Genomic DNA, 25689 nt, shown 5'->3' on the forward strand with positions numbered 1-25689 from the left:
AGTTTTGCATGCGCGGTTTGAATTTGGACATATTTTAATTTTTAACATTGTGTGGGACATGCGCTGGTGTATAGACAGAGTTGGGGAGGAGGCTAAAGACTGGGGGGGAAAAGCCAGAAGTATGGGGATAATAGAGTAGGTGTCCCCAAAAGCAATGAGGCAGGCCCATGCCCCACCAGGAGTAAAGAAGCATGGAGTGGCAGGGGAGGGAACAGGAAACCGTCTCCCCCTGCCTGTGGATTGGGAATTAAAGGTGAATAGGACTAGGGAGTCCTATTCAGCCGCCATATGGTGTACTGCAAGTAGTTCCTGCATTTATGTCCAGTCCGGGTTTTTTGTCACTTGGTTTGTTTGCATGTACTCATCTTCGTCGGGTAGTTCCAGTGGCTGTGTCTGACCAGGTTCCTTGTCACTTTGCTATTTTCTTGATCTTTGTAGGGTCCTGTTGGGTCCTTTGACCCGTTTGTGGCCTCACTTTGGTCAGGGTTGTCTTCTTCCACGCTCATTTTGATTTCCTCTTGCTCTTTGCAGCCTTGTGGGGTGGTCGATTTTCTTCGAGTATGTTTCATTCATTGTGGATGGCAATTTCCGTTCTTCTTCGGTCAAAGACTTCTCGTGCAAATTGGCTGAAAGCCGCATAGTTGTCTTTTGTGTCCAAGAGATGGTGTTCTTTGTTTTTCGGTATGTACTTTATTTTAGTTATTAGCATGCTTCTGTGTTCCTCATAGCACTCACAGTCGTGCATTATATGATGCCATGTTTCAGGCTCACCACAGGTGCAAGTTAGCTCCTCCGTTATACCCAGCATGTTCAATTTTGCCTTGAATGGGCCATGGCCCGTTAGTAAGTAGGTTGCATTTAACCCCGGGTTAAACCATGGGGGGGGAGACTTTTGGATAAGTCTTGGCAATCAGTGGTACGAATCTCTTCGTCACTTTGGCTTTGTTTGATGCTGTCCATCTGTCCTGCCACAGCTGTAGCAGGTAAGCCACGATTCTATGCTTTTCTGCTTTGCGGTTGTTGTTTGGTTCTAGGGTGAGCCCACAGATTGTAGTGGGTGTTCCCTTAGACAGGTGGTACATCAGCCCGCAGCGAGTCACCTCCAGGTCCATTATGCTTTTCTGCTTTGCGGTTGTTGTTTGGTTCTAGGGTGAGTCCATAGATTGTAATGGGTGTTCCCTTAGACAGGTGGTACATCAGCCCGCAGCGAGTCACCTCCAGGTCCAGTGGGAGGACTCCTGTCAAGACTTGGAGGGCATGCGTGCTCACTGTTCTGCAAGCACGAGAGATGATGAGCATAATGCTACGCTGGATTGTGTCCAGGTGTCTTTTATTTACTACTGTTCCTGCTTTTTTGTACCATATCGGGGATCTGTAGGTAATTGCTTGGATGAAAATTGCTTTGTAGTACAGGGACAGGGTTTTTTCTGTTTAATCCCCAGTCCCTGCGTGAGACTCTTGCTATTAATACTGCATAATTCCTTAGTTTTTCTTTCAGGTGGATGATGTGAGGGGTGAAGGATAAATTACTGTCGATTGTAATCCCTTAGTATCGTATTTGTTTTGCAAGTTTGATGGTTGCTCCTGCTATCTTTATTTGCGGTGGTCTGTGAATGTCGAGCACTCCTTTCAGTAGAACAGAGTTCATCTTCGTGGGTGAGATCTTCAACATGTGTAGCTTTGCCCAATCCTGTAACACCTGTATTGCCTTGTTTGCATGAGTCTCCAGGCCTGATCTGGAGTCCGCTCCACCATCAGGACCAAATCGTCAGCAAAGGCCTGGCAGTTCACTTCGCCCAAGTCCTGAGCCAGGAAGTCGTCAAAGACAATGTTCCACATGAGCGGCCCCAGGACCGAGCCCTGGGGGCAGCCCCTGCAGACCCATCGAGCCACTTTTCGAAAAGGTGTTACCGCCTCAATTCTTCGGTCAGTTTGGTAATCCTTTATACACTTGTAGAGGTTTGCTGGGAGCGCTGCCTCATGGAGCCGGCCGAGGACGCTTGGCCACCTAGTCATTCCTAGTAGGAAGTACTTCCTGTCGCATTGGGTTGCTTTGAATATAAGGTTTTGGACTGCTTCTATGGTTGATAATCCCGGTTTGAATCCATACTGTTTTGGTGATTCTAGGTTTGCAGCTTTGTAGTGGCTCATAATTCTTTTATGCAACAGCCTTTCGCATAGTTTACTCAGGGTAGTCAGTAAAGCTATCGATCGGTTGGAATCCGGTTGTTCCGGTGGCTTGTTAGGGTTCTTCAGGATGAGTTTCAGATTTGCCGTTTTCCAGGAGGTCGGAAATTTCCCCGCTTGCAGGCAGCAGTTTAGAAGTTTGAACAGGAGGCCAGGTATGTGTTCCACAGCCTTTTTGATCAGCTCCGCTCCAGGAGGTCCGGTCCCGAGCATTTCCTATTTTGCATCTGTGACGCAGCATTTTGTAGCTCCTCCATGGTGAGGGGCAGCTCCATTTGTTGCGAGGTGTATGCCTCGTTCGCTTGGGTGATTTCTTCTTGCTTGTCACTGAGGTTGTCTGGGGGTTCTAGAATGATTGTATTTAGAATGTTATTAATTGAATCATCCCATGTTTTAGTGAGGGATCCTTGGGGCGTTTTTGTTGTCGTCGTTATTTCCCCTCTGGGGAGCTTATTTGTGATTATTTTGTATACAACCCCCAGGGGTCCTCATTTCCTGTCGCAGAGACTAGTCGCTCCCAGGAGGCTTTCTTATTTTTCTTTATTTTTTCAGTGTAGGCATTGCGTAGCTGTTGGTATTGATGTCTTAGATAGGCTACCTCTGCTGGTGGCCAGGTTCTCCGCACCTTCTGGTATTCTTTTCTCTTTATTTGAACTTGCTTTCGCAGTCTTTGTAACTCCACGGTCCACCATGGCATGGCTCCTAAGGAGGGTGTCTTCCTTTTTATCGCCATTTCTGCTGCAGTGGTTATAATGTGGATGACTTTCTCCTGCATCCTGTCTATGTTTTCCATCCCGTCGCTTCCTCTTCTGCTTTGCGGATCAATTGTTCTTGAAAGAGCTCCCAGTTTGCCCTTTTGATGGTGAACCTGCTTGGCATGTATTTGCCATTTGTTGGTCTTGGCATCATTCTCTTGATATTGAAGGTGATTGTGTGGTGATCCGATATGGTCCAGGTGTTTTGCACAGTCCAATCGGTCACATGAGCTTCTATGTTTCTTGTGGTTAGCGCGATGTCTATGGTTGATTCCCATTGGGTGTTGCAGTATGTCGGTAGATTGAAGGGTTGATTCTTTACAGTGAAGATAGAATTTGCTAGGAACTCCTCAAGCCTCTGTCCATTCCTGGTACCTCGTCGGTCCGGTGTAGTGCTGTGCCAGACAGGGAAGCGGCAGTTTACATCGGCGCCAATTACGACTCTTTGTCCTGCTAGGGTTTCTTGCACCATTTGTAGGTAAGTGATAGCAAAATCTATTTCTATTCTGGGTCTGCGGTACAGCGAGATCATATACAGGCTGCCAACAGAGCTAATAATATGGGCACATGCTGCCCATGGCGTGCAGAGTTGTGGTATTTTTGTCGTGGTTATCTCCGGGTTCTGTACTACCACCACCGCCCTCGGAGTGTCTTCGCTGCATTGTACAATTTTATATCGGAGCAGATAGCCCCTGACTTGCCCTGTGTGAGTGTAGAACCTCCTGAGCGGGGGTTCTCCGTCTCTTCTTGGTTTTCTGTCAATATTGAGTCATTATTTTGATCTTGTTTCGCAGCGACTGTAGTTCTGTCAGATTTTCTCTCCATTTTGTTGTTATACCAGATTTAAGAGGTTTTCCAGATTATCGGGTTTTCGGTGTGCTTGTTGAAAGTAGGGCTCCAAGAGCTGTTGATGGACCCTAACCACAAGTCCGTAGGTTTATTACATGTCTTACAACTGTTAATCGCAAATTTAAGTTCTCCCCTTGGTCACGTGGTGGGGGGAGGTAATAGCCAAGTGCTAAAGTGCACCCAGAGCAATGGGATTAGTTCCCTGTGGTGTTTTCGGGGAATGCCGAAGGCGATGGTGACATCATGATTTCAATGTGTCGCACGAGTAAGAAGTTCATGTATCACCATGGAAAGTTTATGGGGGGGGGCACAAAAGTCACTATTTTCTCTATAATATTGCTTTAAACACAGTCCAGAAATATTGGAATGTTGTTTCTGTACAAGTTAACACAGGAGGCAATCACTATGAGGGCAACCTCCCCAGTCAACGGTCAGATACCAGCGTGCCAGCCACGTTATATTGGTCGGCTCTCTATTTCCCTGCCGTCAGCCACATGGTGACCAGTGTGGTCTGGCAACAAAGGAAACAGATAAATTACGCTGGGATCTAACTTAATACCCGGTAGAATGCAAAACGTTTCGCACCAAGGACTCCTGTACTGTATATCTTCTTGAGACAACACACTGTAGAACATAAACTGTAGTTTAAACACATTTTTTACACAAAAATCACGGAGCGATATATCGTACGTCCGAACACAACGGCGGCCATATTGGCATCCACAACACATAGCTAATGTGATTTTTAAATTTTTAGCTCCATTAGTAACGGAAATAAAGGAGGAGACACGAAAATTACTTACATTTTCCTGTCTGGTGCCGCAATTTTTAATTTTAAAAATATTTTAAAATTAAATTTTAAGCCTACTCGTTGAGCTCTTTCCAATGGTGTATAATAAACTATAGGTTGGTGACATTTTTGACCCCCCCACCACATTTACCACCCATTTCTCAGACATTTTTTTCAATGATCAATGTGGTGTTATGTTGGCCCCCAGGATATACAAACCCATGCAAAATTTCAAGTCAATAGGTTGAGTGGTTCCAGAGATACAATACTGTGACAGATGGATAGACAGACAACAAATAACATTATAAAGGTCCTTCATTAGACTACAGATCCTAAAAAGGACAACATTGTCTGCATATGCTATTGATTGAAAATCGTCATATTATTTAAGCAGCCACTGCTTTTAAACCAAATTCCAGATTATTGGACCAAGTATGGAAGCTTTTGGACAACCACGATTAATTTGTCTATAAACAGCCTAGAAGTTGGAAGCAACACAAATGTGACTGTCTGCAAAGTAACTTCTCTAAGTTGCATTTATGTTGTGTATAGGTAATGAGTTTCATAAAGTGAAACAAAGCATCTTCAGCTCCAGGATGAAAGCAAAATTAATTTTCAGAGTGGAAATTATTTTCAGTCAACAAACTAATAATACAATAAGACAAAAGTCTCTCAAAAACTTTTCTTAAGAGACTTAGCAGGGAAATAAGTCTACAAGAATAAGGGTTGTCAATTGGTTTGCCAGGTTTGAGGATAATTTTCACAAAGACAGAATTCCAAACTGTAGGAAAAGAGCTAATTTTAAGAGCTAATTTGTTGAATAGTTTAACCAAAATATGTGGCAGTTTTTGATGTCATTTAATTATGAATATACCATCAATAAGGCCGTGCCCTGGAAATTTTTTGGGGCTTATTTTTGCAACTGCTGAGTCAACTTCAAAAGGTGAAAATGGTAGTGAGGTTGCATCATTTTAATATTCCACATTTGTTTTGTAAGTTTGTGACTGGGGTGATCTTCCATAGGATTATCATTTAAAAAAGACCATCTAAAATGTGACTGTGGCATCTATCCAATATAATGCAATGTTATTGAATTTTACCGTGTTAAAAGTAGACTGTATTTTCAATTTCCCTGTGACCAATTTGTAAACAACCACTCTGGGAATTTTGGTTACCTTGCTCTGTGATGAAGGATTTCTTAGTCACAAATTTATTTTCAAAAACAGCCTTTGTGTATTGTTTTTTAAGAGTAATACAAATTGTATTACTCTTAAAAGGTGAAGTTGTTCAACATCACTCAAGAGCCAGATACTGCAGTGATGCTGATAGAGCTTATGTGTCCTATGAGCTGATTTACATAAATCAGTTAAATTTTGGTTCCACTAGGGAGTAATAACATTTCTTTTAATTTTCTTTTTAGTGGCTTTAATAGCTGTCAACCTTCATGCATTCTGTAATGTTGAAACTAAGACAGGAAGATCAGAAAATTCACACAAGTCAGAAGTTGGCATAGTAAGTGATAAGGTTGAGAAAAATTTTTTCCCAACAAACATTTTTAGTAGAAAATCAGATGATTTCATTTAAGGGTTGTTAAAGACTGGAAAGCACATTAAAAGAAAAGACTAAAGCACAACAATGATGAGAAGTTGTTCAGTCTGTAAAGACATCCCAAAAACTTACAAAATGAGGGATGATAAGGGAACTCAGAGAGACATCAATGTTAGAGCTGCCCAAAGAATTGGAAAAAGTATCAGGTTGATTCAAAATAACTAAATTGTGATGATGGATGAAATTATCCAAAAGTTGTCCTCTTATATCAATAGACGAACTAAAACCAAGACTAAGAATTTGCACTAACAGATAATAAAGTTAGGTGAATTTAAATACATTGAAGTATGGTCCAGAGAGTTTAATATGGGTTCAAAGTCAGCATATAGAGCACAATGGATGGGAAAGAGATATGTAAAGCTAAAAGTGCCAGTACAGTTTATTATAAATTTGGTGCATAAACTAGAAATTACAATTACATACATCTAATGAATCATTAAAAATAATTATGGCCAATCTCGGATGATTGTGATTGGCCCGTATAAACTCTGTTTAAAGAGGAAAAGCCAATAACTTTTCTTTTAACATAATATGGTTCTTGAATGAGTGCAACATCAATTGGCTGTTCAAAAGTGGTATGTCTAATTTCATCACTGACAATTCTGGTTTTATGAGCATTTATCTGTAATATTTTGAGAGATCCAGAAGTAGATTGAAAACTTAACCTGTGAAGTAGGGGATAGTAAAGACGTGGATAAATTGAAATTATCCATTACTGATTCTAGAACATGCCAGTTCTAGTGATTTTAGGAGTAATGTACATCTCTAATGGAATGATGAAACTCCTTTCTTCAATGTTTACAGTTAATAAAACATGGGGGGCTCAGTTTTGTGACTACAGGATGGAGAGTTGTGTGCAGAACTGCATATGACCATAACCCAAGCACTGAAAACATCTGGTTACAATGACAGAGTAAATGACAGTGCGAGCTCTAACCTAAGAAAATTCTCTTGAGCAAAGCAACACATTTACAAATGCATGGAGAAAGCCTTATTACCCAATGCACTGTTTAGCTATATTTACTTTTAATATTAAATCTAAAGAAAATTTCTTGTTTAACTTCTAATTTGAATCCAAAGTCTAATAAATTTTTATTAAATAAGTCTTCCATAATTTCGTATTTTGAAAATGTTTTGGGAATGTCACATATTAGGACTGATGGATTTTGGAAACTTCACAGGAAATACCAGCAGAAAAGTTGCATTGGTGTTAGTTATATTTACTATATCAGAATTATTCACGATCTCAAGCACAATTCCTATGTTATGTGTGAGTCACAGAGACATAATCTCACATTCCTAAAGTATTTGTAATCAATTTCTTAACATTGTTACTGGTTTTCGGTTCACTGTTTTCTTTAGCATGACTTATTAATGCATTTTGTTGTGTTTTGAATCTGTAGTGGTTTCTCAGGAAAGGATGAGTCATCATCTTGAATTGGTTGTCGAGTTGGAGAGGATGCAGCTTCCATGGACAGCTTCAGCAAAAGAACAAACAGTACTAAGGCTTTTAACTGTTTTGTTTCTATAGGCAATTTGTGAGCATCAGAAGTTACTGTGGAGATAGTATCCATAACTTTGTCTAAAAGGTTAGCTCTAGTTTTAACTTCATCAAAAGCAGTCCTCAGTTTCTCACAGTCTTATAAGATGTGCTGTTGTAATAGTTTCTAAACTGGACCATTTATCCAAAATAAAATTGTCAGAAGTTTTGATTATTCTATTAGCATCACACATAAGGTAGGTCATAATACCTTTCCTTAGGTTAGAAATTGCTTGAAAAAATGATGATGTATCTTGATTATTGAGAATCAAATTCAATGGGAGCTGTCTAAAACATTGTCCATTTTATTTACATTTTGTGACAACTCTGAAACCTAATTTGGTACACAAGGATTCAATAAATTAAGTTATTTACATCCATGCTGGTTTTATCACTTAATGGAGGAAATTTCTCAAAGTTTGGATATGACTTTTCATCCATAAGTTAAACATATGAATACTTAAATTATAATACAGTGAAGTGGGTCAGTATATAGTTGAGAAAACAGTGACAATACACAATAATTCAGTATACTACTCTAAAATAAAGTCATTTGATATTTGCTTCTTGTAGTAGATCACAACTAATCCCCTTTCTTGAAAGTTCAGGGTATATGAGTAATAAGCAGTCAGCTCTTTCTGCTGGACCATGAGAACAATCTAAATTTACCCTTAAGTTTCAGGCAATCTAGATGGTGAAGAGGGATAATTGGAGTGTAGAGTGTGTTTAGTGTCAAATGGCACCAGGGGTTTACCCCATCTCCACGTACTATACATTGTGGGTGTGAAACATAACACTGTCAATGCCAGAGGTTTAAAAGTGTATGGATTTTGTACATGTGTAGTGTCATGTACTGTTGTTGGGGTAATTAGAGTGTGATACTTTGACATTGGTGGTAGTAGCCCGTCTGATGACCACCAAATACGGAGGATGCTGAAAGGTCAGGGAATGACCACCGCATATCCCGGAGCAATATGGCCTTAGTTGCTAATGCTCCTAAAAAACCAAATAACAACAACAACCCATCTGACGACCACCTGCAGCCTTTGTCCCTCAGCAGGCAAGAACAGCACATCACATAGAAATTAGGACAGTTATCATCAATTTACCATCGTGTAGATGGGATTTTGATCTTCACATTGATGTCAAATATAATCATTGTTCTTTAATTGAACAGTGATTATATTTGACATTAAAATTTTGAACACTAAAATTTTTATTACAAAACAGAGCTGTGAAACACTGAACTTGCCCATAAGCTGTCCATATGCACTTATCCTTACAAAAGTTCAGACAAACTGCTATTTCAGTAGTAGTCACAAAATTCTTGGGGCCTGATTTTGATAAAAAGCTGACCTTTTTCAACATATTTGAGATATTGAGCTCAAATCTCATTCAAATTGGTGCAGACAGATTGAATATCCTGCATGCTCTTGCCTCCATTTCATGGGCTAAAAATTGATGCACCTTGCTTTCTCTTTATCGAGCACTTGTGCAATCTAAATTAGACTATGGGTGTTTGATATATCCATTCACTAGTAAAAGATATATAGTGGGAAGGAGCAGCAGTGCATAGCACACGCTTCTTGATTAGACCGGGGTTCAAGCCCGTCACCACCAAATACGGAGGATGCGGAAAGGTCAGGAATGACCACTGCATATTCACGGAGAAATATGGCCTTAGTTGCTAATGCTCCTAAAACCAAATAACAAACAAACAAACAGTTGGTCTTTAAATTTCTTCAAACTGTCAGCCTTAACTACATGTGAAGGCAACCTGATCCAGCAATCAATGACTCCTTGGCTAAAGGAAAACTCCCTACAATCTAGTCTAAACTTTTTATCCCTGTAATTTGAATTAGCATTAGCATTAGCATTAGTAGAGGCATTTGATGCAAGAAAGCAAGCTTATGCAGCATCAGCCAACAAAAAAAAAAAAAAAAAAACCCACTTCCACTTCACCCCTCTGTTCGTTCAAAATACCTGTCCAGCTGAGCCTTAAACTTATTTAGGCTATCAACCTCCACCACAAGGGATGGCAGTCTGTTCCACCAACCAACCACCCGCTGGCTAAAGGCAAATTTCCGCACGTCTATCCTACATCTGTCTTTCCTCAATTTGAATTTATGCCCTCTCAGGTGATTTTTCTGAGCTAGAGGAAGAATCCCATCAGCATTGAGCATGCTTAAACCATTCAAGGCTTTATACACCTCTATCAGATCACCTCGCTGGTGCCTAGTCTCCAGACACTGTAATTTGCAAAACTTAAGCCTTTCTTCGTAAGAGCACCCCTTTGTTCCATTCACTAATCTTGTTGCCCTTCTCTGTACTCGTTCCAGCAGCTCTACATCCTTCTTGAAATGAGGCCTCCAGACCTGTATACAGCACTCAAGGTGTGGCCTGACCATTGCCTTATACAAGGGAATAATCAGCTCCCTATCCTTGCCAGAAAAATTCCTGTATATCATTGACAATACTCCATGAGCTACTCTTGCAGCCCGTCTGCACTGCTCAGAGAACTTCATATCTGCCTGCACAATCACCCCCAAGTCCCTTTCATTCTCTACCACTGTCAGTGTAGTACCACAGAGTTGATACGTTGCTCTGGGGTTGCTGTTTCCCATGTGTAGTACTTTACATTTGTCAATGTTAAACTTCATTTGCCACCTCTCAGCCCATCTGCTCAACCTTTCCAGATCCTGTTGCAGCAGCATAGTGTCAGTAGTGTCCTTAACAACCCTGCCAACCTTTGTATCATCTGCAAACTTGGACATTAAGCTTGATATACCATCATCAATATCATTTATAAATACAGAAAACAACAATGGACCCAACACTGAGCCCTGACGGACTCCACTAATAACATCAGTCCACGATGAGCAGTGTCCATTGATTACCACTCTCTGTCTTCTCCCCCTCAACCACCCCTTTATCCATAGCAGCAATTTGGCTCCAATGTCACACTGCTCCAATTTGTGTAGCAGTCTTCCATGTGCAATAGTATCAAAAGCCTTTCTAAGATCCAAGTATATAATATCAAAGTTATTCCCTGCATCCAGCTCTTTTGTGACTGCATCATAGTATCCAATCAAGTTGGTCAGGCAAGACTTCCCCTTAACAAAACCATGCTGTGTCTGAGCTATAATTGAAGTCTTGTCTAAATGATCCTGCAGTGCTTCATTAACCAGTGCCTCCATTAATTTTCCTGGAACAGAAGTTAAGCTCACAGGTCTATAATTACTTGTTTCAGCCTTTGATCCTCCTTTGTGAATTGGGGTCACATTTGCACATTTCCAGTCCATGGGTACCTCCCCTGAGTCCAAGGAAGCTCTCATAATTATGGCTAAGGGTTTGCTTACTTCCTTTGCTGCCTCCTTTAATATAACTGGATAGATCCCATCCACCCCGTGTGCCTTTCTTGTGTTTATCTTCAACAGTTTCTCCTCCACTTTACTCCCAGTTATTTCAAGATTCTGTAGCTTACTGCTTGAGTTGAATACACCTCTGGCATTCCCCTTGCTGAATAACTCCTCATGTGTGAATGTCGATGCAAAATATTCATTTAGTTTGTTAGCTACCTGAGCAGGATCATCAACAGTTGACCCATCAATATCAAGTGGACCAATCTGATTCATCCCCTTCCTTCTAGAGTTTACATAAGTAAAGAACTCTTTGCTGTTTTTCTTTGCATCCCTTGCCAAGGATTTCTCGTAATCTGCCTTCGCCTGCCTAACCTCCTTTGTAACTTGGTTGCATATCAACTTGTATCTATCATAGGCTTCTGTGTCATGTGTTAATTTGTAAGTATCCCATGCATTTTTCTTCTCTGCCATATGCCTCATTAGTTCATCTGACATCCATTTTGGCCTAAACCTTGAACAATATTTCTTAGTTGGTATGTAAAGCCTAGTAGCTTCCAAGATAAGTTCTTTGAATGCTTCCCATTTTGAATTTGCTGTTGGTAACATCATCAGTTGGTCCCACTGTATAGAATTTAAATACTGTCTCAGTCCATCGTAGTCGCCTTTACGGAAGCAATAACCCTTCCCTTTACCCCTAATGGTAGTTACCTCTTTCAGTAAATCCCACTTCAGCACACTGTGATCACTGCCACCTAGTGGTTCATTTATCTGCAGATTCTTAATGCATGAAGAATCACTGCTGATAATCAAATCAAGAGTATTACTCCCTCTAATTGCCTCCCGAACATGCTGATGTAGAAAACAATCATCCAATAAATCCACAAAAGCCCTGCTAGTGTGTGAGTAACCAGCCCCCAAATTCCAGTCAATATCTGGGAAATTAAAATCTCCCATTATAAGACTCTCTGATTTACTGGCCCACTCTATTTCCCTGTACAGTTCCTTATTATACTCATCAGAGTCATTAGGCCTATAGCACACTCCTACTCTCAATTTTGATCTCCCAATGCTTATGTCACACCAAACTGACTCCACACTGCACTGTCCAGCGATGTCGACTGGCTTCACTTCCTTGGTTTTTATGTGTTTCTTAACTAATAGCATAACCCCTCCTCCCTTCCTATCCTGTCTATACTTTCTGTAGACGTTGTACTCCCCAAATTGCAGTTCTGCATCCCTTATATCTGTGTGACACCACGTCTCTGATATCCCAACAATATCTGCCTTTGATGTTTTGAGCAATACCTCAAATTCATCAAATTTATTTACTAAACTCCTAGCATTGGTGCACACGCAAGTATACCTGCACCTGTTTCTATTCTTAGCTACCCTAACACAACCCATGTGTTTACTTGTACCGCAACGGCTCCCAGCAGTCTCTGAAATACCATGCAGCTTGTTTTTCAGGCTTCTGCTCATTCTAATAGAAGCAGTGCAAGAATCTCTTTCACCTCTGCCAGTGGCTACTGTCAATCTATTGGTCTTTGTCTCCCCCCAAGCTAGCAGTTTTCCGACCCACCTAACACTGCCTCGATAGCATCAGCAAATATTCTTGCACCCTTTCTATTTAAGTGTATCCCATCCCTGTAGAAGCAATCTCTCCTGTTAACAAGTACAGTCCAGGCTGAAAAAAATTCTACCCCTTGAGCCTTGCACAATCTTTCCAGGGCCGAATTGATTGACAAGGCTTTCATCATATACTCCCTCCTATCGTGTCTGGGCAGAATTGCAGACACTTTCAAATTCAAAAATTTATGCAGAGTTCTGGAATTCTCTATAACAGTGAAAATCCTGCCTTCATTCATTTTACTAACCCCTCTCAGAGCCTTATAAAATTCATTCAGATCATCTCTAAGGTGCTTGGTTGCCAAGTTCTGTAACCCACATAATCAGTCTTTCCTCATATGGTCACCCATTTTCCATCACTGTGCAAGTTGCTCATCTTTGGACCCTTTCAAGAAGCTCAATGTCTTTTGTTAGATGAGGTCTCCATATTTGAACAAGTATTCCAAATGTGGTCTTGCAATTGCCTTATACAGTGGGACTATAACTCCATATCTCTACAAGATAATGACTGATAAATCATCAACACCATGGGCTTTCCTGGCAGCCTATTTACTCTACTCAAAAACTTCATATCTGCCCAGATTGTAACTCCCAGATCCCTTTCCTCCTCTACTCTTTTTAATTCAACCACACCAAGCGTATAATTTATTTTGGGGTTGCTATTCTTCAACTGTAAGACCTTGCATTAAAATGTAGTTGCCACTTTTCTGACCATTCTTGCAGCCTGTTCAAGTCATCCTGAAGGAGCACTGCTTGGTACTGATCATTAACTACTCTACCAACCTTGACATCATCTGCAAATTTTGATATCAAGCTTCTATTCCATTGTTGGTGTTGTTTATGAAAATCAGAAACAATGGTCCAAGAGCCAATCCTTGGAGTACCCCACTTCTGACTTTCCAGCAATAATTAATCACACCCCTCTGCCTTCTGCCACCCAGCAATCCATCTTAGAATTTTTCCAGTAATCCCAATATGTTGCAAAATTCAAAATAAACTATGTCAAACTTATTCTCTACATCCAGCTCAGGAGTAAATGGGTCCAAATGGCTTACTAAGTAAATTTACAATAAATTTAAAGTAGATCAAACAAAACAAAATAGGTGTGATTATACAAATACAATGTTACTGATGATAAAATACTGAATTACGATAGAATAAAACAACTGTAGTTTACAGTGAATGTACATATAAAATGATAATAAAATACTGAATTAAAATACAATAAAATATACTAGATTAAAAGTGCTAGAATACTAATAACTGAAGTTTTCAAAGGCTTCTGCTTTCTTTCTCAACAGTGCACTTCTATTCTGTGGTGCCTCATTAAATACCAGCAGGTTCACGGTGCGTCTCACGTAAACGTGTACTTTCCCGTACATGTAGCAACCGGAAGCGGCTCGGGAGCGTTCAAGGTGAAAACGTTCATCCCCTCCAAGGATTACCACCTCAAAGAGGGGATGAATGCGTGTACCCCTATCTCTATTTATATTAATCTCAATAGAACTAATTTGTAGGCTCTCGAGCCACTTGTGGTCCCAAAATCTATGCGCCCGATCAGTGATGACTGTCTCATCTGGGGAGATTTGATGTTGCTTCTCCCAAAAATGTTCAGCTACGGCAGATTTACCATAATCCGCATTTGTGTGCTCCCTGAGACGATCTTTGAGGCGCCGTTTTTTTCCCCCCACACTCCGGGCACTTGATGTTATATACGACCCCACTTATATTTTCGTGTGAGATGGGGTCTTTCACCTGTGACACGCTAAGGAATTACCAGATGCGCTGCACACAGCGCGTCTGGTAATTCCTTAGTATACGAGCTGTACGCTCGGTTAAACCCTGATAGTAGGGAACGCATGCGGTGGCTATCGGTGTGAAGGACTCACATCTGCTCTGCCCTCCACTAATGTATTTCTCTATGATCCTCTGGAGGTAGCGACACCTCAAAAGATCTGCCATACTCTATTTTTCTGTCCTCTGAGGTACTACAATGCGATTTTGCCCTATCTATTAGTGCTCTTATCACACTGTTCCTGTAATGGTTGGCCTGAGCTGAGTTGTAATGTGAGTACTGGCCTTTGCACATAGGTTTTCTAAACACTTTTGTTTTCAAACACTGGCCTTCTCTACAGATCAGCACATCCAGGAACAAAACCCCTCCTTCTACCTCAGAGGTGAATTGTATGAACGGGGAGAAGCTGTTAAGAAAATTCAACGTGTTATCTTCACTCCCCTTCTGAATAACTGAAAACGTATCATCAACGTATCTTTTCCATGGACGCATAGGGAGAACCGTATCATTGAATAATCTAGCCTCGAGCTCCTCCATAGCTAAATTAGCTATGATAGCACTAATGGGGGAGCTCATGGCTGCACCGTTAAACTGCTTGTACATGGTGTTACAGAACACCATAGTGGTGCTTGAAAGACATAACTCTATGCCTTTACATATATCCTCTAAGCTTAATTGTGTCCTAATGTTCAAGGTGGTGTCTCTCTCTAAGGCCATGTACATACAACATACCCCATGGTCAATTGGAATGCATGTAAACAGAGATGTTAAGTCGAAGGATATCATAATTTCATTTTCTTCTATGCATTGTCCTCTTATAAATTGTACAAATTCCTTGCTGTCTCTGATACTATGCTCAGAAAGCCCTACTAATGGTGACAGCAGTTTGGCCAGGAAACCAGATAGCGCATATGTGGGGCTGCCTATAAACAAAACTATAGGTCTGAGTGGCACACCCACTTTGTGTACTTTTGGCAAGCCGTAAAATCTCGGTATCTGGCTTCCTGTTGCAGGTAACGCCCAATACCGCTCCTTGGAAATCTTGTTAGACTTCATCCAGTTCTGCACCATTCTATTAACTTGACGTTCTAGATTCAACAATGGATTTTTATGAATAATCTTATAGGTTGTTTGATCATTCAACAAGTCTAATGCTTTATTTACGCATGCTTCCTTATCCAAAACCACCGTTACTCTACCTTTATCAGCTGGTAGGACCACAACACCATCGTCTTGCTTGAGACTCTTAAGTGCTAGTCTTTGCTTTGCATTAAGATTAGGGGGAGCTTTCTTAGCTTGACTTAGAATAGCTGCTGTCTTTACACGAATTTTGTTGGCCATGCACACTGGTAACCTATTTACCACTCTCTCAACGCCCACAGCTATTTCTGCTATGGGCACTTTGGGCGGAATCACAGCAAACTTAGGTCCTAAATTTAAGACTTCTATCTGATCCTCAGTCAATTGTTTACTACTTATATTAACGATAAAGTTGCTGTTAGTATTATTATCACTATTACTCCTGGTCATGGTTTGTTCCTTAAGTCTATTGAACTTACTCATTTGTCTTTTTCTGTAAATGTCAGAGATCCGTTTTGCTTTCGTCAATACCACACTAATCACTAATGTCAAATGCACAGAGGTCACCCTCTCACTTATCTTGTTTAAACACTTACTTTTGTCTCTCCTAATGTAGTAGTAGCAGTAGTAGTGGCATGTGATGCAAGAAAGCAAATGTATGAGCTTATGCAGCATCAGCCAAAAAAAAAAAAAATCACACCATTCCCTCCAAATGCCTGTCCAGTTCCTCCTTAAATTTATTCAACCTATCAACTTCCACAACGACAGATGGAAGCTTGTTCCAGCAATTAACCATCCGCTGGCTAAAGGCAAATTTCCGCACATCTATTCTACATCTGTCTTTTCTTAATTTGAATTTATGCCCCCTTAGGTTCGTAATCTGAACAAGTGGAAGGATCCCATCAGAATTCAGCATGCTCAACCCATTCAAGGCCTTATATACCTCAATCAGATCACAGCGCAGGTGCCTAGTCTCCAGCCACTGCAATTTGCAGAACTTAAGCCTCTCTCTTGGTAAGAGGATCCCTTCATTCCCCTCACCAATCTTGTTGCCCTTCTCTGTACACACTCAAGTAAATCTACATCCTTCCTAAAATGAGGCCTCCAGACCTGTACGCAGTACTCAAGGTGTGGCCTGACCATTGCCTTATACAGAGGGATAATCACCTCCTTTTCCCTGCTAGCAAAATTCCTATATATCATTTGACAAAACCCCATGACCTGCCCTGGCAGCCTGTCTGCATTGCTCAGAAAACTTCATATCTGCCTGCACAATTACTCCCAGGTCTTTTTCATTTTCCACCACTTTAAGTGTAGTACCACACAGTTGGTACATTTCTCTGGGGTTACTTCTACCCATGTGTAGTACTTTGCATTTGTCAAGGTTAAATTTCAGTTGCCACTTCTTAGCCCATATGCCCAAATTATCTAGATCCTGTTGCAGTAGCACACTGCCATTACTGTCATTAACAACCCTGCCAACCTTTGTATCATCTGCAAACTTCGACATTAAGCCTGATATACCTTCATCAATATCATTGATAAATATACAAAACAACAGTGGACCTAACACGAACCCTGTGGGACTCCACTAATAACATTAGCCCAAGAAGAGCAGCACCCATTGATTACCACCCTCTGTCTTCTAGCACTTAACCATCCTTTTATCCATTGTAGCAACTTACCCTTAATACCATTCTGCTCCAATTTGTACAATAGTCTTCCATGCGCAACAGTGTCAAAAGCTTTCCTGAAATCCAAATATATGATATCAAAATTATTTTTCGCATCCAGTTCCTTTATAACCACATCATAATATCCTATCAAATTTGTCAGACAAGACTTTCCCTTAACAAACCCATGCTGTGTCTGAATTATTGCTGCAGTCTTGTCTAGATGATCCTGCAATGCATCTTTAACCAGCGACTCCATTATTTTACCCGGAACAGAAGTTAAACTAACTGGTCTGTAATTACTCATGTCGCCCTTCAATCCCCTTTGTGAATTGGGGAAACATTTGCACATTTCCAGTCTGTGGAGACCTCCCCTGAGTCTAAGGAAGCTCTCATAATTATGGCTAAGGGTTTGCTTACTTCCTTTGCTGCCCCCTTTAATATAACTGGATAGATCCTGTCCACCCAAGGTGCCTTCTTTATGTTTAATTTCAACAATTTCTCCTCCACTCTGCACTCAGTTATTACAAAATCACTTAGCTCCCTGTTAGCGTTTGATAAACTTCTGGCAACCCCCTCATTGAGTGACTCCTCATGTGTGAATGTAGATGCAAAAGACTCATTCAGTTTATCAGCTACCCGAGCATGATCATCAACAGTCAATCCATCTATGTTAAGTGGTCAATCTGATTCATCCCTTCCCTTCTAAGGTTTACATATGTATTGTTTATAGGTCTGTAATTACTCGTGTCACCCTTCGAGCCCCCTTTGTGAATTGGGGATACATTTGCACATCTCCAGTCCGTGGGATCCTCCCCTGAGTCCAAGGATGCTCTCATAATTATGGCTAAGGGTTTGCTTAGTTGCTTTGCCGCCTCCTTTAATATAACTGGATAGATCCCATCCACCCCAGGTGCTTTTCTTACGTTTAACTTCAACAATTTCTCTTCCACTTTGCTCTCAGTTATTACAAAATCATTAAGTATCTTGCTACAATTTGATAACCTCCTGCCATTTTCAAACCTTAATAATTCCTCACGTGTGAATGTAGATGCAAAATACTCATTCAGTTTGTTTGCTATCTGAGCAGGATCATCAACAGTCGAACCATCGATGTCAAGTGGACCAATCAGATTCATCCCCTTCCTTTTAGAGTTTATATAAGTAAAGAAATCCTTGCTGTTTTTCTTAGCATCTTTTGCCAAGGATTTCTCGTAATCTGCCTTCGCCTGCCGAACCTCCTTTGTGACCTGATTACAGATTGGCTTATATCTGCCATAGGTTTCTGAGTCGCTTGATAATTTATATGCATCCCATGCATTTTTCTTCTCTGTTATGAGTCTCATTAGTTCATTTGACAACCATTTAGGCCTAAACCTTGAACAATAATTCTTAATAGTATGAAACTTTTAGTAGCATCCACGATTAATTCCTTGAATGCTTCCCACTTAGAATTTACTGTTGGTAACATTGCCAGTTGATCCCACTGTACAGAATTTAAAAACTGTCGGAGACCACTGTACTCGCCTTTACGGAAGCAAAAACCCTTTCCTTTACCCCTGATGGTAATTATATCTTTAAGTAAATCCCAAGTCAGTACACTGTGATCACTGCCACCTAGTGGTTCTTTTATCTGCAAATTCCTAATACATGAATGATCACTGCTGATAACCAGATCAAGAGTATTACTTTCTCTGGTTACCTCTCGAACATGCTACATGTGGTACAGGTTCTTATATAACTTCTCAATCCAAATGTTTAGGATCTTTTTCTGTACCACTTAGAAACATTAAACAACCATTCATATTCAAAGGGGGGGTTTAACTTGAAAGCCTCGAGGTATCAGGTTATACGTCTTACATCGATGGGCAAACCTCAGATGTTGTTCATGTTTAACTTCTGTAACACTATGCTTCTGGTATTCCCTGATGCACCGCACTACTGCATGGCCATAGCATCTAATCAGTTCTTAAAATAGGCCTCTGGGGTTGGGTATATTCATACTATGATTTTTAGCATTTCTCACCAACCATTGAAGTAAAAGCGAAAACCAAAATCTTAAAAAGTTTATATTTAAATTTACAATAAATTTACAGTAGATCAAAGATGTTGTGGTCCTACCAGCTGATAAAGGTAGAGTAACAGTGGTTTTGGATAACGAGGCATACGTAAGTAAAGCATTAGACGTGTTGAATGATCAAACAAGCTATAAGATTATTCATAAAAATCCATTGTTGAATCTAGAACGTCAAGTTAATAGAATGGTGCAGAACTGGATGAAGTCTAACAAGATTTCCAAGGAGCGGTATTGGGCGTTACATGCAACAGGAAGCCAGATACCGAGATTTTACTGCATGCCAAAAGTACACAAAGTGGGTGTGCCACTCAGACCTATAGTATTGTTTATAGGCAGCCCCACGTATGCACTATCCGGTTTCCTGACCAAACTGCTATCACCATTAGTAGGGCTTTCTGAGCATAGTATCAGGGACAGCAAGGAATTTGTACAATTTATATGAGGACAATGCATAGAAGAAAACGAAATTATGATATCCTTCGACGTGACATCTCTGTTTACATGCATTCCAATTGACCATGGGGTACGTTGTGCGTACATGGTTTTAGAGAGAGACACCACCTTGAACAGTAGGACACAATTAAGCTTAGAGGATATATGTAAGGGCATAGAGTTATGTCTTTCAAGCACCACTATGGTGTTCTGTAACACCATGTACAAGCAGGTTAACGGTGCAGCCATGAGCTACCCCATTAGTGCTATCATAGCTAATTTAGCTATGGAGGAGCTCCTGGCTAGATTATTCAATGATACGGTTCTCCCTATGCGTCCGTGGAAAAGATACGTTGATGATACGTTTTCAGTTATTCGGAAGGGGAGTGAAGATAACACGTTGAATTTTCTTAACAGCTTCTCCCCGTTCATACAATTCACTTCTGAGGTAGAAGAAGGAGGGGTTTTGCCGTTCCTGGATGTGCTGATCTGTAGAGAAGGCCAGTGTTTGAAAACAAGTGTTTAGAAAACCTAAGTGCAAAGGCCAATACTCACTTTACAACTCAGCTCAGGCCAACCATCACAGGAACAGTGTGATAAGAGCACTAATAGATAGGGCAAAATCGCATTGTAGTACCTCAGAGGACAGAAAAATAGAGTATGAGAGTGTTACGGTGGATCTTTTGAAGTGTGGCTACCCCCAGAGTATCATAGAGAAATATATTAGTGGAGGGCAGAGCAGATGTGAGTCCTTCACACTGATAGCCACTGCATACTACGTTCCCTACTATCCGTGTTTAACCGACCGTATAGCTCGTATACTAAGGAATTACTAGACGCGCTGTGTGCAGCTCCCAGGTCGGAGCTGCACATGGTCGTGTCACAGGTGAAAGACCCCATCTCACACGAAAATATAAGTGGGGTCGTATATAGCATCAAGTGCTCGGAGTGTGGGGAGTGCTATGTGGGGGAAACAAAACGGCGCCTCAAAGATCGTCTGGGGGAGAACACACAAATGCGATAAGAAATGCGGATTATGGTAAATCTGCCGTTGCTGAACATTTTTGGGAGAAGCAACATCAAATCTCCCCGGAAGAAGCAGTCATCACTGATCGGGCGCATAGATTTTGGGACCGCAAGAGGCTCGAGAGCCTACGAATTAGTTCTATTGAGAATAATATAAATATAGACGAGGTACACGCATTCATCCCCTCTTTGAGGCGGTAATCTTTGGAGGGGATGAACGTTTTCGGCTGGAACGCTCCCGAGCTGCTTCCGGTTCCAACCTTTACGGGAACAGTACATGTTTACGTGAGACGTACCGTGAACCTGCTGGTATTTAATGAGGCACCGCAGAATAGAAGTTCACTGTTGAGAAAGAAGGCAGAAGCCTTTGAAAGCTTCAGTTATTAGTATTTTAGCGCTTTTAATCTAGTATATTTTATTGTATTTTAATTCAGTATTTTATTATCATTTTATTTGTACATTCACTGTAAACTACAGTTGTTTTATTCTATCTTAATTCAGTATTTTATCATCAGTAACATTGTATTTGTATAATCACACCTATTTTGTTTTGTTTGATCTACTGTAAATTTATTGGAAATTTAAATATAAATTTTTTAAGATTTTGGTTTTCGCTTTTACTTCAATGGTTGGTGAGAAACGCTAAAAATCATAGAATGCTCTCTTTATCCTCCTTAAAATCTGGCAATCTGTTAGTAACATCATCAGTTGTCGTTCCCAGTAAACACACTGTAGTTCTGGTCCATGTATCTTTATTACAAAAACTATTACCCACTTCCCTGACAATAGAGTCTTCCAATAAAACTAGATCACCTTCAACCAGAGTGGTATGCACTTGACTATTCTTATCTGGGACTCAAATGGGGGGGGTATATTACTTAGGTCATGAGATACTTGAGTCGCTGATGGGCTCCCAATTACATTTGTTTATAGGGCAAGCACCAGTTTCTTCAGTGACTCAAATTCTTCAAATAATACACCAAGTTGTAATTTGAGTTTGGTACACTCCTTACATCAGGTGCAAAGCAAAAAATCATCAGTCGAGCCAAGTTTGTTGACTAGACCAACCTTAGAATACATGACACAGGCTATACAAATGACAAAGTCATGACTCACACCAGAAATGCTTGCAGGATATTTCCATCTGAGTCATAATATTCTTGGACTTTGTATTATAAGTGGATTTTGTAATAACCATTATTAAGATAAAATTTGAACTTTAGAAAGGTTTCAAAATTCAAATTTACAATATAGTACAGAATTTAAATTACCAGAATATTACAGAAATGTAACTGGACAAAACTTTAACCATTAGAGAATTTAAGCTATTGAACAAAAATTACGGAGTTCCTGCCAAAATATCAATAACAAAGGCTCTATTACTTACATCTCACATATGTACTGTTTGAAGCAGAAGCATATAGATTTTAAAGGTAGCTTCACAGCACTTGATATTAGATTATTGATTAAATGCAGAAGTGGATAAGCAGATAATACAGTCCATTCCGGCTATTTGGGACACATCGGGACTAGTGCATTTTGGCCCTATTAAGCGGCTGCCCCAATTATCCGAAGTTTCACGTAAATAGTTAAAAATACAATGTTCCCCCCTTTTTTTACAATTGGTTCACTGTACAATCAAATCACGTTATGACGAACTCAACATAGTAAAGTACCGTTCACTGTACGATGTGCAGTAAGCGCCGGTCATTGTGATCACGTTTGTGAATTGAATTTTAATTCTATTAAACAGCGATTCTAATTAGCGAAAATAGGAGGAATATTATCAACAGGCTATAAAAGCAAAGATATATTAAGCACAAATTTACCCTTTATTACCTTACCAATTAAAAAATACGTGATAATCGGAATAATTAATACGTATTGTAATATGTACATACGAACTAGTTGATATTTCCGTTCACTGACATTTGTGGGTGGGGGTTAATTTAAAACAGTAAAAAGATAAGCAATCAATAACAAAGAACATGGCACACACAAATTGCAAGTAACACGATATGTGCAAGTGAGAACCGAGTAACGAGTTACAAAGCTTTAAAAATACGAATGAAGAGAAGATCTGAAAATAAATTTTTTATATGATTGAAGATTTCATGGAAGTGTAAACACATTTCATCATAATAACCCACAGAATTCCAGCGGTCGGTATTATCGCAAATTCAATAAGATCAAGTTTACTGTCCGTTTATGATAGATTTCACTAACAGAAAAGCCCAATAAACAGGTAACTGCTAATTGTTTTTATTGTTTTATGGTTGTGACCTCCATAATTTTGACCGAACCACGTGGTACCGTCGGAGACAATCATAGGGTAATCTCCAGTGCTGCGGTCTCCTGCCCCGATTAAACGGCATGCTGTCCCAATTAAGCGGCATGCTGTCCCAATTAAGCGAAGTAAACCCTGGCTATTTTCTCGATTGGTTTCTGTTTTTTTAAGATTTGCCCCAAATAAACGGCTGCCCCGATTAACCGGTGGCCCAAATAACCAGAATCCACTGTATTACTAAATTTCTGTGTACAGTATTTAATTAGGTGACTGAATACAGATAAAATTAAATTGTGCTTTAGGGATGCACTAATAGTTTTATGTAGTTATGGAGTGTAACACTAAGCTAATTATTCAATTCATTCACTTTTAATCAAGAAAGATTCTTTTATAAAGGAAGAGTAGGGGATTTGTAGATTTTCTCAAAATGTGCCTGATCATTTCATAATGAATGTGATCTAGTACAACAACAACACTTCCCTTTATAAAGATGGAACCAAGTTCCTGTTTTTCACTTTTCTGCTTCAGGTCCAGGAATTCTGAAAAATAAGATATTTTTGCTGAGATATTAGAAAATTTTCTTTAAGCATTAAATTTTTCCCAGCAGAATACTGAATTAATGCTGAACTCTCTCTCTCTCTCTCAATCTTTTGCATTATGTCTGGTATAATGGACAGGAAAGCTTATGACTTCAGGTAATGCTTTACTGCTTTAATTTGAAGATTCATTTTTTAAAAAATTAATTAAAACTATAGCACCATACTTCAATAAGAAATAACGTCAATTTGGATGTGAAACAATTTGGTGTATATATCACATAAAGACCAGAAATTAAGAAAAATCAACAATATAAAAAGTTTGGGAAATCAAGAAAAATTTTTAGAAAGGAGGAATGCAGAAATTTAGAAAATAATAGAAAAGAGAAAAGAATATATTCTCTTTATAAATTATTTTGTGTAAAGGAATTCAAGTTGATCCCTCTCATGGGCAGATTGGAAAATGCACAGGCACCTAATATCTTCAGCATGAATAACCTTACTTCAAATAAGGTTATTTTTAAAATTTTATTTTAAATATACCTATATACCTTTTAATATACTTTTTTTAGGATCTCCTGAAAATAATATAATATATATTAAAAAAAATGAAGGTAGCCAGTGTGCTCTGTCAAAAATATTAAGAACTGTAGTGTGATCACTAAATTAACAATTTACAGCAGTGCATGTTAAAAGTTTGCTTTACAATCTTGCATTGTTGTGTACCAAATTTTCACATCTTCTTCTTCTCTGTGTGCCATCTCCTAATGGTGGTGGTGACCACCATGGCAAATGTGTCTCTGTTTCTGGTAGCTCTGAACAGCTGCTTGGTGTTCAGTCCTATCCAATTCTTAATTTTATCAAGCCACGATGTATGTCTTCTCCCAGGCTTTCTTCTTCCTTCCATTCTCCCCTCAATAATTAGCTGTGGAATTGCATATTTGTTGTTCCTCATCAGGTATCCAAGATATGCTGTTTTTCTTTTGGCGTATTTGAATGATGAATTCATCAAATTTACCAAAGTGTTATAGCTACCGTCTTTCAAAAAATTGTCATGTACAACAAAATTTTATGCAACAAACTGTCTCAATACCAGAATGCCATAAAATGAATTGTTTTTCACTGAACCGACATGGATATCCTTCAAAATATTATATTATTCTGTGGTAGTAATAATATTTCATAGTATTACTACCACAGTAATACTATGAAATACACATTAGTATTACTACTATGTAATTACTATGCAATAATTACAGTACAATATATTTCATTTATAATTAACTGTCTGCCATTGTAACAATAATATACAAAATGTGTTTTGTGCTGTAAGGTTGAAATATTTTATGAAACTAACAAATAACAGTACCATATACCTTTAAAGCTTCAGGATGATTTTCTTGTGCAGCCCAATACAAAACAGTTTTGTCATTTTTATCAACGGCTTCAGCATTTGCCTGAGCAGCAAGCAGACATTCAATAGCTTCAATGTGACCTTCGCAAGCAGCATTCAGAAGTGGTGTAAAATGGTCATTATCCCTACTGTCTACTACGGCTCCACTAAAATTAAAAATTGCTAGTTTAATAAAGTGACTTCATCTACAAAAGTTAAGTTCTTTAGTTAATCTAGATTTATGAATAAACTCTTGGTATGACTTAAAAATTGATAATACCCAAATCTTCCAAAAATATTTTTCTGCTAAAATTTAAATAATAAGCTTAAAAAACATTGGCATTTGTAAGGGATACAAAATATCAATATCTATAAGGTAAAATAAGCAGACTAGATAAAAACAGTACTAAAAAAAAAAAAACCCAAAGAAAGAAAGAAAGAAATTGCTAGTGAGGCAAGAGAATTTATATTTTGTCTTCCAAAGAGAGAAGGCGAAACACGTTCTCTTTTTAGAAGACAAGTTTGCAACCAAAGGTTTACAACTATATTTCTTTGGACATTACTGTACAGTGTATCCAAAGGATGAAATGGAAGAGGAAAAGGCAGGCCTAGCCACCCTAAAAGTCTTTGTGAGAAATCAGGATATTTGTTGATAGTTGGCAAATGAACTTGT

At 39.4% G+C, this 25689-nt stretch overlaps 1 protein-coding gene across 1 annotated transcript in view; it reads right to left on the reverse strand.

Moving 5' to 3' along the window:
* The window catches only part of LOC150076305 (transient receptor potential cation channel subfamily A member 1 homolog), a 379883-nt gene that overhangs the window by 207819 nt on the left and 146375 nt on the right, over positions 1-25689 (reverse strand). The window contains exon 9 of the mRNA XM_090387313.1: positions 25000-25183. Coding sequence (XP_090243439.1) covers positions 25000-25183 — 184 coding nt within the window. The remainder of the gene's footprint in view (positions 1-24999; positions 25184-25689) is intronic.

The sequence above is a fragment of the Mastigoproctus giganteus genome, chromosome 13, assembly GCF_048544385.1.
Source record: "Mastigoproctus giganteus isolate SK-2022 chromosome 13, ASM4854438v1, whole genome shotgun sequence".
Taxonomy (NCBI): domain Eukaryota; kingdom Metazoa; phylum Arthropoda; class Arachnida; order Uropygi; family Thelyphonidae; genus Mastigoproctus; species Mastigoproctus giganteus.